Below are 12,836 nucleotides of genomic sequence, written 5' to 3'. Positions count from 1 at the left end.
AAGAGAAAAATCAAGTGTATGAAAACATTTGCAACTATAATAATATATTCAGACATTTTGTTGACCCAGTGTTCAACTATTGAGCAGTGTTATGAGTTGCGCATATCCTCCGTTAATCAAACATCCCTACATCGATCAATACAGTGTAGAACCATGCCTTGTTCACGTGCAAACAGAAAGATTACCTCATAAGGTGCGATCGACGCGGGAGAGGGGATGAGCGCTCATGCAGAATTATGCCCATGAAAGGAATGGGAAAGCGAGAGTCGGAAGAAGAAATAGGAGGGAGAAACAGATGGGAGGGGATGCAGAAAGACCGGCTGCACGCCACTTCAGTTCTGAGAGCCCGACAGACAGAAGCGTGCAGCTCACACGAGGCCGAGCGCAGTGTTATTGCAGATTTACTCTACCTCTGGAGGGATAGAACCACACTATGAATACCGAGAACATCAAGTCGAGACTAGAACAGTCACCAGAGCGTCCCGTCAATTCCACGCCGGAAGCGCTTTCTATAGATGGTTCCTTTAAAATAATCACAGAGCCCGTAACTTCCAGTCTAGTATTGTTCCATGCAATAGGTTTAAGATTACCCCGTAATAATATGCACATCTATTGTCTTCAATAAATACTACATCGGTAATACATCTGTAAATGATTCCTTAGGAGATTGCCTGAACCCAACCCGAGAGTCTACAAAATGGCTGCCGGTAAGCAGAAGTCGAGAGAATGGCCAAGGTAAATGTTAATATGTTTTATCTTGTTGAAGCGAGAACGCTTCCAATAATTTAACAATCTCGTAAATAGTACAATTAAGTTTTATTTATTATAACACAAAATATTATAACAACACCTATCACGGAATCAGGACATTAATTCCACGAACACTGCAGAAGCTGAAAAAATATAATTTCTAGGAATAAGAAACAAAATTGAAAAGAAGAATGCAAGATCATATTTCTTCGATACAATAATATCTGCCCACACTGCTTAACTAATCATTTTCTAAGCAATGAAGAAAAATGCAAAAACTACAATTTTTTACATAGATAGGCTGCATAAGTAATTAAATTTTAAGAAAATACTACATTTAAAATAATGTTGTAAAAGTTAGGATATTAGATGTACCACACCAATGCAGATTTGGGTACAAAATCAATTCAGAGGTGAGGGCCAATGTCAGAGCTTAATAATTGGGCTAATGGGTTAATCTTAACATATAAAAATCACATATCACCATGTTCATACACACTAACCTCAGAAACCGCCCAACCGCTTTCAATGAAATTTTGTGATCGTGTATGTTTGGTTCCAGCTTGAAACATATGATAATTTTGGAACCAAAAAATTTTTTGGTTCACACAGGACATCGTCTTATATTATAAAATGCATTCCAAACTGGTTTCTAATCTTAGTATATGAAAAAATTCAGCCTGCATACGTCTGTGCTCGCAAAAGTCGAAAAGCAGTCGACTGATATCTACGCAGAAAAATTTCAAAAAAAGTTTGTTGTTATTAGTGCCAGGAGTGTTTAGAGATGTTTAAATGGTAGAAGTCGGGGATGTCCAAGGAATACTTAACGCAATTTCTCTGCACCGTAATACGAAGTCGAATTAAAGTCGATGTAATGTAGTTTTTTAACAGTAACATTGTGGTATACAGTAGTGGAACAAGTCAAGGACGCCCGAAAAAGACGTGGGAACCACTAGTAGTGTTATAAACAATATTGTGTGTGTTGAATGAACTTACCGGCCATGGGTTTGATGTTAGCGGTGGGCGTCTCTCCTGCTGGCTTCTCCCCCAGACCGGAGCTGGTGGAGGGCTTGGCTGCCTGCTGGCTACTGAGCTGCCTCTGCAGGGTGCTCACCTTCTGCTGCAGGGTGTCCAGTTCCCGCTGCTTCTCCACCGCCAGTTCAGACTTCTCCTTCTCCGCCCGCGCCAGGCGAGACTCATATTGGGAAGTCAGCAACCCAAACCGAGTGTCGCTCTCTTCTTTATTCTGTTCCTCAGATTCTATCTTCCCCTTGATCTCGGTCAGCTCTTTGGAAAGGTTTTCGTTTGATTCTTGCAGCTGAACGATCTTGACCTTGGCTTGTTTTAGGACTTGCTTGGCCTTCTCTTCTTTGTCTCCAGAAGTTGTTTTGAGCAACTCATTTTCTTTCCTTATTGCCTCATTCTCCTCCAAGGAGGAAGTAATATTAGCGTTGAGCTGGGCAAGTTTCTCCGAGTGAGCCTTCTCTATGTCGGCCAACTTCTGCTCCATTTCCTTGCGAGCCTCTGCCACTGACTCGGAAGATATGGCAGCCTCTGTGGCCAATAATGCATTCTTCTTTTTATCTTCTTCCACAGCTTTAGAAAGGTCTTCATATTGTGACTTATATTTCTTAGCAATTTTACGAATCTGTATTTCTTTATTACGGATATCTGCCAGGATGGTTTCTTTAGAGGCTACGTTTTCAGTTAGTTTGGTGTTTTCATCAGTTTTCTCTGCAAGGGAAGATTTGGCTTCGCCAAGCTCTTGGGTGACCCTGGCAATATCTCTCCTGAGGTTGTTGAGCTCCTCGGCCTGCTTTTTGAATTCCTCAGTCTGTGCCACATGCTGCCTGTTGAGGTTATTGATCTGTTCTTCTAGTCGAGTCTTCTCCGTTTTGATGTTTGAACACTCTTCATTTAACTTCTTCACATTATCCTTCTCTGTGGTGAGCATTTTAGCCAAAGTTTCTCTCTCATTCTGCAGCCTCTTCCAATCTTCGGGACTAGTTTTGTTGGCTCTCTCCACCAGAGCGTTCACCCTGGTTCTCCAACGGTTGGCTTCTGTTCTCAAGGAAATATTTTCAGACTGGAGGGTGTCTATCTTCATCGAGAACTCCTTAGTTTTTTCTTGAAGAGGCGCTAAAGCTTCTTCCAACTTAGCGGATGATTCTGATAATTGATTAACCCTTTGGACAAGGCTGTCTCTCTCTTCACGGAGAATTCTATTACTGTCAGTAATGGCGTTCAGGGTTTCTACCTTCCTGAGAATTTCTGAATGTTTGGAAAGGGACACTGAATTTGATTCTGAATTTTCCCTTTCTGATAAAAGAGCGAGTTTGGCTTCATCTAATTTCTTTTCAGTTATTCCCAACTGTGATTTTAACCTTAAGTTCTCAGCTTGCAGATCATCAAACTTAGCTATGGTCATATCTCGTTCCCTCCTCAGGTATTTGATGATTTGTAACAGTTTATCGGAGGACTTGACTTCATCCTCATTAAAGGACCTGTTCATGGAGCTATCTGTCACCATGGAGGCATTGCCGGACTCATTGAGATCTGATTGTCGGGCCACAGTCGCCAGAGCAAGTTGTGTACTCAGAGCCTGGATTTGATCAAGTAGCAATGCATTTTGTTGGTTCAAATCTGAAAGACGAGTCTGAATTTCTTCTTTTTCTGCATTGAACATTTTTTCCTGCCCTTCCCACGCGACCTTACTCTCACTAAGATTGTATAAAGCTTGTTCCTTGGCATTATTAAGTTCAGCAAATTGTTGCTGCAAGCTTAGTAACTGTTCCTTCAGCTCTGTGAGGGATTGGATGTCCTTGGAATGAAGCACCATCTCATGAGCATACTTCTCTTCAGCGGCCTGCGCACTCTGTGCGTACCGCGCCACTTCACCCTCAGCAGCCTGCAAGCTGGCACACTTGTCCGCCACCTCCAGCAGAGCAGCCTTGAGGTTCTCCTGGGCCTTGGTGAGTTCAGACTTGAGTGTGACGGTGGTGACGTGCTGACCATCAGACTGCAAGGACAGTTCTGCCTCTAGCTCTGAACATTTCTCCTTCAAAAGGTTCTCAGATTGAAGAAGCTCGTTAATTTTAGTCTCTGATGTAGTTTTGACTTCCGCCAACTGATCGTGAAGAGATTTTAATTGAACTTCGGCTTCTTCGTTGATGTTGCAATACTGCAATATTCTCTCTTTGCTTACTTCTATCTGTTCCTGGAGATAGCTGACTTCCGACTGTTTGGTGGTGAGCTGACTCTCTACTTCCTTAAGTTTCTTGATAGAATCAAAGGTTCCATCCATCCTAGTGGGATTGATGGCCGTAGTAAATTTCTTACTGATCTCTTCAATATGGGTGGACTTATTGGTTAATTCTTCACGTAATGAGGAAAGTTCCACTCTTAGCTTGTCAGCCTGAGACTTTTCTTCCTCCATCCTTGATTTGGCATGCTCCGTCTGTTTTTCCAAATGGGAAGCCAATTCCCTGAACCTGGTCTGTTCTTCCTGGAGAGATCTTCGCAAGGAACTTATTTCTCTGTTGGCTTCGTCTAACCTCGACTCTAACTTAAGGCGACCTTCTCCCTCGGACCTCTGCAAACTGGCTTTAATGAGCTCCAAGTTATTCAGTAACACAGACTGGCTTTGTCTCTCTTGTTTGAGTAGATCCCTCTCCGTCTGCAGTCTTGTCTCGGCGTTCTTTAAATGACTGTTTTCGCGTTGTAAATTTTGCAGCACTACTTCGGCTTTAGATAACTTGCTGTTAGCATTCATAGCTTCCTCACGCAGATGTTTAATGGAAACTTCATGTTTTCCTATAGTGGCACTGTAGGAATTACACTTCTGTTCTAGAGTAGATATTTGTTTCTTGTATGTAGTGACATTCAATTGCACTGCCTTATGTTTTTCAGTGGTAAATTCCAGTTGAGCCGCAGTTTTGCTGTACGTTCCAGACATGTTGGACAGCTCCTTGCGCATATCTTCAATCTGTTGCATCAGCATTTTTTGATTAGTGAGCGTTTCTTCCTTATATATTTTATATTCTTCCACTTTCTTTTCCATCTGACTCTTTATCTCCGCCAATTGCGTTCTCAGAGAATCCAATTCAGTGGGGGTGGAAATAGTTGGAGAGGAAACCTTAGGTTTGCTACTGGAGTCATTGAGATCCATAGAAGTATCACTACTGTCCAAATTCGTATTGGCGTGTTGGCCATGTCCCTTGGCCAGGTCCTGGTACTGCTTCTTGTACACATCTCTCTGCCGAATGAGGTTGGTCACCATCTTAGTCTGGTTGTCTCTCTCCTCCGTAAGTTCCTTAACTCGGCTCTGAATGGTTTCGTACTTGGATTGTAGCTCATCTACTTCAAACTTCACCTTCTGTTTCTCATTCTCTTCTTGCGTGTCACTCAAGTCTCGGATGGTCCTCAAGAGCAACACGTTATTGGCCTGAAGTTCCATGATGTCATCAAAGGTTACCATGTGTTTGGTGATAACCCGGGAAGAGTTGTGTTCGTTGACGTTGACAGTAGCGGGAAGGGAAGTGTACTCTTCGTCTCCGGTACCGACAAAGCGGCCTTTAACTGATTCTACAGTTCTAACCAAATAGCAAACCTGTCGGGACACGTCAATGATGTCCTTCTTGAGTTTGTCATTTTCCCTTTGGAAATGGAGAGTGGCACTCTTGGCTTCGGCATATTGATCTCTTATGTGGTTGCCTTCCATAACAAGTGTGTCTAGCTGGAGAGTGAGGACAGCATTATTCTGAATAGCTTCTTCATACTGCATCTGCTGGTCCTCCAGAATGGGAGCCTTCTCGCTGAGCTCGTGGTACACATTAGTCAAGGCCTCCGAGAGCCTCTTCTTCTCTTCCTTCTCGCGAGACAGCTCATCGGTGACATGGCAGAGCTGCGTATATATCTGTGTGAGCGACATGCCCGAGCGGAGCAGGCGACTGGTGACTGCAGCTGTGGGGGACATGTGCTCCAAGGCTTGTGCGATGCTCTCATTCTTAGCTCCCTGCAGCAAGTCATTGGCACGTTCCAGTTCATGCTTGAGGGATGCGATGGTCTCATTTCGCTTCTCCACTATCTCCTCGTGATCGGCCTCCAGCTGTTTGTATTTAGTCTCCAGGTCTCCATATTTCTCCACAGCCTCATTGAGCATCTTCTGAAGCTCTGTGATTCCGTTGGTGACTTCCTCAGTCTTAGATTCCGCATCATCCTGCATGCTTTTGTAAAGTTCCGCTAGTTTTATTTTGGATTCGATTTCTTTCTTGTAATTTTGGCACATACTTTCCTCCATTTCATGTTGGTCAAGTAGTTTCTGGGTCAGTTTTTCATTCTTGTTAGTGAGGGTTCGCTTAGTTTCATTCAGGAAATTAATGTTATCTTCGGCAATAGTCAGGGCTTCACTCTTTTCTTGGAGCTGGGATTCTAGGCTGAGTATCCGGTTAGATTGTGAAAAACGGATAGTCTGGAGTTCCTCATTGCAACGGCTGAGTTCTTCATTTAGCGTGTGAATCTGATTTTTCAGTAAGATTCTTTCCTGGTCCATGTGTTGTTCTTTAAATTTCAGCGTAATTTCCTTGTTTTGAATTTCATTGGTGAGACAAAGGGCCTCACACTTTTCGTTGATGGCCTTCTCCAGCTGCTGTGTAAGGTCAGATAGGTCCCCACGGAGCCGCTCCAGCTCTGTGTTCCTGCGTTCCAGCATCTCACTCAGCCCATCCCTCTCATCAACAGCGGAGTTCCTCTGCCGCCGGAAGTCCTCCACATCGGTTTCCACACGGTGCAAGGACTCCTGGGTCCGATTCAACTCTGACTTGCTGAGCGCCAGCTGAGCTTCTAGCTCCTGAAGCGTTTGCTCCGCAGCATCCAGCCTGGCCTTGCTGTGCTCATAGTTAGATGTGATCTCGCACACTTCGTTCTCTAGTTTCTCAGTTTTCTCGGCTGAAAACATTTCACCCAGTTAGTAATGACACCATATCAAAATGTATTTTCTTGTAGATAGATAACAGCAGAATTATATTCCATGAAGTGACTATCAATAATTTACGATTCTAAAGCTCAAATTTTGATCTAGATAATCCATTGCTAACGGTTAAAAAAACTTTGGAGCGTTAAAAAATTGTTATGTATACGCGTTGACACCGGTCACGCTTTTTGAATGCATACAAGGAGTATGAACTTACTAACATTGTTTTTAATCATTCAAAGAGATGAAAATATATTTTTTATGGAAAACTTTTGAAGACAAGATACTCGTTATACTAATTATCGAGAAATTTAATGTGATATGGTTAAAAGAGGTTAATAAAAGTTGAATACCCGATTCCCTCCGGCCGGCTTCAAACAGCGCCTTCGATGTCAAAAATTCTTCGAATTTAACGTCAATGTAGGATTCTATTTTCTCTAGAGTAGGTTTCTTAATAGTCAATAACTCTTCGGGCGAAAGCAGGTTGTGTAAATGTTTAAGATCTGTAACATTTTCCGCCATAATTTCGGCGGGCACGCCAACTTCGGCGGCCATATTTCACTAGAAAACGCGGAAATGTGAAACAAGCGAAACCAGCAAAACAAAAATTATCTCAGCCATAGACAAAACAGATACACAGTTCACAGCATGTTCACAGTTTCACAGCTAGTGATGGGCATAATATCGAATAATTCATTTCCGCCATGTTTCCGCACAATTCTAAAACGAATTCTGCTAGCTACCCGAAAAGTATATATTTATTTTTTTCGAATTCACAATTTATTCTTTTAAAATACATAACGTATGATAAAAATATGTAATATTGTTACTAAAATACATAGTGAATGGCATAAGAACTAAATACTGAAAAAAACATGTTTTTTAGTGTTTGACATAAATGAAAAGAACTAGCTTTTGAGTTTGGTATAGGAGTAAAAAGTTTACTCAAGAGTGTATAGGTTATGATAACATTATAAAATATGGTTCGAAATAAAGATACTTACTGCATTTTGTTAATGATGTTACGCGTGTTCAGTTTTTAAAATATAATTTTACCCTTTTCTTGAATAATACCAAATCTGTTCTTTATTTTAATTCTCCGGGAAGACTATCAATATATTTTATCCATATAAATATAATTGTTAAGCATTTTAGGTGTAGAAAATAGAGGAATTTGGATGTTACACTTATGGAAGAATTCTGTTGTTTGTTTCTGTTCGAATACGAAAAAATCTAATTTTATAGCATTTTGTAGGTTAAAACTATATTTGTTGTCCTCTTTGAGTGCCTTTATAATAGCGTATCATACTTCCACGCTACTAAAATAATAGTTACCTCTAAAAAAATCTTTTGCTGAAGTCGCTTCTAAATAAAAATGGTCAATATTTAGGTTTCATAATCTTAAATGTATATTTACACAGTTTACAACAATAACTCAATCAAGTCTATAACTAGTTTATTCACAGTATGGTCAAGCAGAAATGGAGAAAGAATTGTCCCATGCTTTAGCATTAACTTGACGTAAGATTGTACGTAGCGTATTTCCTGGCCCAACCTCAAATGTGCGAGGAAAATCATGTCCCTGGGGGCGTGCGTACATGTTGTGTAACAGCTGCTCCCATCTCACTGCGCTTATAATCTGAAAATAAAAACAAACTTGTGTTAAAAATACAATAGTAAAGCCTTTTGTGATGTGTTTTTAAGTTTCACCTACAAATTTTGTGACGCCGTGCCTTTCTGCTTTCCTATTGGCTCCACAATAATTAATTAATAATTAATTCCACATGAACAAATAATCACGTGATTTGAAGGTTAACTTTGTGCTCTGCGTTATTTTGGAGGGCAGCCTATATTAACCGTTTGGGTGCCAATCGTCGATTTTCGTCGATTCATGTTTTAACAAAGATTGCCGATCGTCGATTTCCGTCGATTGCGTCAGTCGTGTTCTGATTCGCGCGTACGTCTGTACGTAAAATTCTCATTTTTTCGAAACGCCTGGACTTCGGGATCCTCCTCCGCGTGATTCTAAACCAATATTCTTTAATAAAACACCGAAAAAATCATCGAAATCCTTGAAAATTCAAAGAATTTATGGGGTTTTAAAAAAATATATAGTTTCATAAAAAATAATGTTTTTTTGGTGGCATTTTACAAGCAACTGTATGAATTTTTTTGGCACTCAAACGGTTAAAAAAACTAGGCTTTCAAAGCAAGGCAGCAGAATTCGACGGGGAGTTACAAAACGCCATATCTAGTAGTGTGTAATATTATATCATTACGGATTCACCTGTCTGGGCAGTTGCGACTGAATGTGTTGGGCGTTCCGGTAGTGCTTGCCGTCCACGCCGGACATGACACGGATCTTGGGGTCGGTGACGTCGCACAGTTGCAGCGCCTGGCGCACAGGCATCACGGCTGCGAACACGGCCTCTGAGTGAAACGCGCCAGCCACGTTCAGACGCTTTGTGCGCCGGATGCCCAGTGAGCGGGCGTTGCTCTCTATGTAACGCAGGGCCTGCACAAAATAAAAACAATTAACAATAAGGATGTTAAAAGCTGATACCAACCCTGATGTGTACGGCAGTGAGACACGCAACTTGCAAAGGAAGGATGAAAGTAGATTGAATCCTGCGAGATCCCTCAAGCGTATGTGCGGTAAAACTACGACCTTGCTAAAAATATTAGAGATTTATTTATTAACGGACATCGTCCAAATTAAAAAAGGCATATATTATATCATAAGGCAGATATAATATAAGAAAATAAAGTGACAAGTCGAATCAAGTCAAGACTACGCCGTGGGTTAGGACCACGGGACACTTATAATATTCCGTCACTTGTTTAGCGACCGAAATAATAAAATAAAATTTAGATTAATATATAAAATTTAGATCCAGAAAGAATGTAAGAATAATCCCTTTACACACGAGTTTTTGACTCTTGTAAAGGAAAACATGTTAACTTTTATTTGAAATATGTTCTTACTAGGTATGTAAATTTAAATAAATAAATAAAAAAAATTAAAAAATGGATAAGATTAAGAAAGGGGCGTTTAGATGGTTTGGACGAAAGAATAAACAAAGAAAGGAGTGTACGGAGAATATATGACGCGAAAGTGTATGGTATAAGAAGGTCGCAGACACCAGGTCAAGTCAAGAATCAGATAATAGAGTATGTGTGAGACAATGTATCTATTCTGCCTACCCTTCCAGAGAAATGGTAGATAGATAAGATTTCAAGTGAGTATTATGCATGAATATCTTGTTAGGAAAAGTGTTGGTAAAACAAACAAAAATTCAACACACCTCTTCATTTCCTGACAGGACTTTGGCCTGCGGGAAGAGATAGTTGGCGACCTTGCAGAAGGGTTTGCGCCCCCCCTCTGGCTGTGCGCAGTTCTCCACGGCCTTGACGCAGACTTGCTTTATGTTGCACTCCGGGGCGTACATGACGCTCAGCATGCCGCCGGGAGTCTCCTTACTGGCTGCCTCCATGGCCGCTGAGCGTATGCTCACAAGTCTCAGACCTGGTGGGGTAATAAATTATACATAAAAGCGTACCGCTGATGTGTCAATTGTAATCTATCCCCCTTCATCGTGAATTATGCATGAACAGAAAGAAATGTTACAACGGTTCCATGATAAAACAGAACATTGAAGAAAAATAAAAAAAAGCAAAAAAACCTATCCGTAACCTTATCTATGCTGCTGTTGCATATGTGAGCTATAGTGGGTTTTCCCCGTAAGCGTATGTCTCATATTGTGATCCACAAAGTTTCTCTGAAACATGCCGCTTGGTGGAATAGATTGCTTTGAAAACACCATCATTGAATGATCAATCATGTTCTATTTTGTCACCGTTCAGTTTTATCTGATTACCTATTACAACATATTCAGCTCCAATATAGTAATATCTACCTAAATTTGGAACAAGGTTTTAATTACAGAGATGAATTATATAAGAAAAATTAGCATTTTCAAATATTTTCACAGAAACATGATTTACATTCTGTTAAAATTATACGTGATTTATACAAAACTTGGTGTCACACCTGTGGGTAAAGCCATGCAGCTGACAGCTATGCTGTAACCTCTTCATTTGTTTCATAAAACCCCAGGTTACACAGAAATAGAGGTTACAACATAGCTTTGTTGAAATATCTCCTCTTTTCTCTTAAATGACACAATGTAGCAGAAAGAGAAGTTATGAAACAGAAGGAGAATATGTTACAACGTAGCCATGCTGCAACCAGCGCCGGTCTTGTGCAGGCGCAATTGGAGCAGTCCGCTCGGGGCGCTGACTTGCCAAGGCGCTGATAACTTTGTGCCCTTGAGGTTTTTAATGATGTTACTGTTTGAATCAGGACTGGCCTGTAACCTATCCATTTTTTTTTAAACCAGTACAAATTATATGTTTTTTTAAACCTTGTTCTAATGGAATAGCCCCAGCGAATATTAGGGCTGTGATCTCCCCGAGGGAGAAACCGGCCGTGGCAACACAGGATGGGATCACTGAGGGTCTTTCTTCCCTTAACTTCTCAAGTGCGGCAAGACTCGATACCACTATCAGCTCCTGGCTGTATCTATTCAAATCCTCCTGGGTTACTATATTGGTTAGGTCAATTCTGAAAAAAAAAAATTCAATATTAGTTTCAGATTAGCAGGGTTTAAGTAAAGTGGGAAGGATGGATGATTGGAAGCGAATGACGAGGGACTGCAGTCAGTAGAGGATTAGTGGAGGAAACCAAATCCCAACTTGGGATGTAGCACCGTGATGATGATGATTAGTTGTGGCCTTGAAATGGTTGAATACAACTAATAATCAACGGGTAGATAGTTAAATGACTTATTAACCCAAATACGCCATATTAGGGAAGCTGCTAAGGATATGCCCAGGTAATGTGATTTAAATGTGTTATATGTAAAAGATTTAAACATAGAGCGATTGTGAGTAAAGTATTGTAAGCAGTTTTTTTTCAGCAAAATTGGAACAAGAAAAGCTCACTCAAAATCAAAGTGGTCTTGATAAATCTATTAATATTGTATGCGCAATTTTCGTTATATTAATACTATTTTACGTACAGTTGTAACAGAACATAACTGAAGGATTTTAACCAGCGATGCCTGCGCATGTTTGGAGTAAAACATGTAGATGTCATTTTGTTGTCAGATGCTACTTTTTTCAATAAAAAATAATATATTTTTCCATCACACGTCGCAACCGAGTAGCTGGATGCAGCCAGCACGGGTCACGTGATATGCACTCTTGTTCCAGCAGCACGGTAACAGAGGAGAGAGAGAGCGCATATCAGGTGATCTCGTCGTCATATGTAGCTGTGTGATCAGTTGCGACGTTTGATAGAAACATATTTGTTGATTTTAAAAAATATATCTTCAGACTGCAAAATGACATTTAAGTTTTTTACTCCAAACATGCTCAGGAGTCGCTGGCTAAAATCCTTCGGGCATGTGCTGTTACACCCTGTATAACATAGAATATAATAATTTAATGGTGATCTTTTTTTACCCTACTACTTCACTGGCTATGCTGAAGAGATCATTTGCCAAGGGAAATTTCAGGAGGTCTCGGCCCATTCCAATAACCTGAGTACCTTGACCGGGAAATAAAATAATAGTGGATTCTTTCGGATCTACTCCAGTTTCTTCTTCGAGGTGTTTCTTAAGGACGGCCGGGTAAGGGTGCGTGGCCCATTGATCATTAGGATTCTTGGTATGAAGATCTTCAAACGTCGCAGAGTTATCCAGGAGATTCTTTAATGGGGAAACATATTTTGTTTGTTCGTCATCTGAATTTCGGGCCGAATAATGACGGGAACATCTCGACTGACAGCATGAAGTTCTAGTAACTTCAATCCGGACAATTTTTTTCAAACAAGAATTCAACGCGGAAAGCATTTTCCTTGTTATTTCATTGGTTTATTATATGTTTAATTGTACAATGTTTGTATTCTACAAACATAACCTTACTTTTGTTGTATTTGAAATTTTAGTTTATGGGCAAACGTCAAAAAGGTATCTATGGAAATTAGATATAGCTATAATCGGTAAATATCGCTAGCCAGACAAAAATGTGGAAATAATAAAAGAGTATACTG

The 12,836-nt window shown here is 40.6% G+C and overlaps 2 protein-coding genes across 8 annotated transcripts in view; both read right to left on the bottom strand.

The window, feature by feature from the left end:
- Positions 1 to 7,325, bottom strand: part of Mgtor (nuclear basket protein megator) — a 33,990-nt gene extending 26,665 nt beyond the window's left edge. For all 7 annotated transcript variants that reach the window (XR_016302399.1, XM_089633314.1, XM_089633316.1 and 4 more), the window contains exons 1-2: positions 7,075 to 7,325; positions 1,747 to 6,696 (exon numbers count right to left, since the gene is read on the bottom strand). Coding sequence is in view for 6 of the 7 variants with exons in the window: in XM_089633314.1 (XP_089489440.1) it covers positions 1,747 to 6,696; positions 7,075 to 7,276 (5,152 nt within the window). In the remaining variant the exon portion in view is untranslated. The remainder of the gene's footprint in view (positions 1 to 1,746; positions 6,697 to 7,074) is intronic.
- An 847-nt stretch (positions 7,326 to 8,172) lies between these two features.
- Positions 8,173 to 12,732, bottom strand: beg (malonyl-CoA-acyl carrier protein transacylase beg). The gene is made up of 5 exons (XM_089633324.1): positions 12,248 to 12,732; positions 11,146 to 11,345; positions 10,027 to 10,247; positions 9,009 to 9,236; positions 8,173 to 8,360 (listed from the first exon to the last, which is right to left on the bottom strand). Exons 1-5 carry the CDS (start codon positions 12,634 to 12,636, stop codon positions 8,193 to 8,195), a joined length of 1,206 nt encoding a protein of 401 aa, XP_089489450.1. The 5' UTR covers positions 12,637 to 12,732; the 3' UTR covers positions 8,173 to 8,192.
- Positions 12,733 to 12,836: the final 104 nt, after the last annotated feature.

Source organism: Hesperophylax consimilis, chromosome 7 (assembly GCF_061612785.1).
Source record: "Hesperophylax consimilis isolate HC1 chromosome 7, BYU_Hcon_1.0, whole genome shotgun sequence".
In the NCBI taxonomy this organism is placed as follows: Eukaryota; Metazoa; Arthropoda; class Insecta; order Trichoptera; family Limnephilidae; genus Hesperophylax; species Hesperophylax consimilis.
The sequence above is the reverse complement of the archived record's forward strand: the minus strand, read 5'-3'. Positions and strand labels throughout refer to the sequence as shown.

Coding starts and splice junctions, on each gene's coding strand:
- beg (XM_089633324.1), bottom strand. CDS start 12,636: ATGCTTTCCGCGTTGAATTCTTGTTTGAAAAAAATTGTCCGGATTGAA. Junction 11,346..12,247: donor ATAGCCAGTGAAGTAGTAGG/GTAAAAAAAGAT, acceptor TTTTTTTTTCAG/AATTGACCTAACCAATATAG. Junction 9,237..10,026: donor TCCTGTCAGGAAATGAAGAG/GTGTGTTGAATT, acceptor TATTTTGTGCAG/GCCCTGCGTTACATAGAGAG.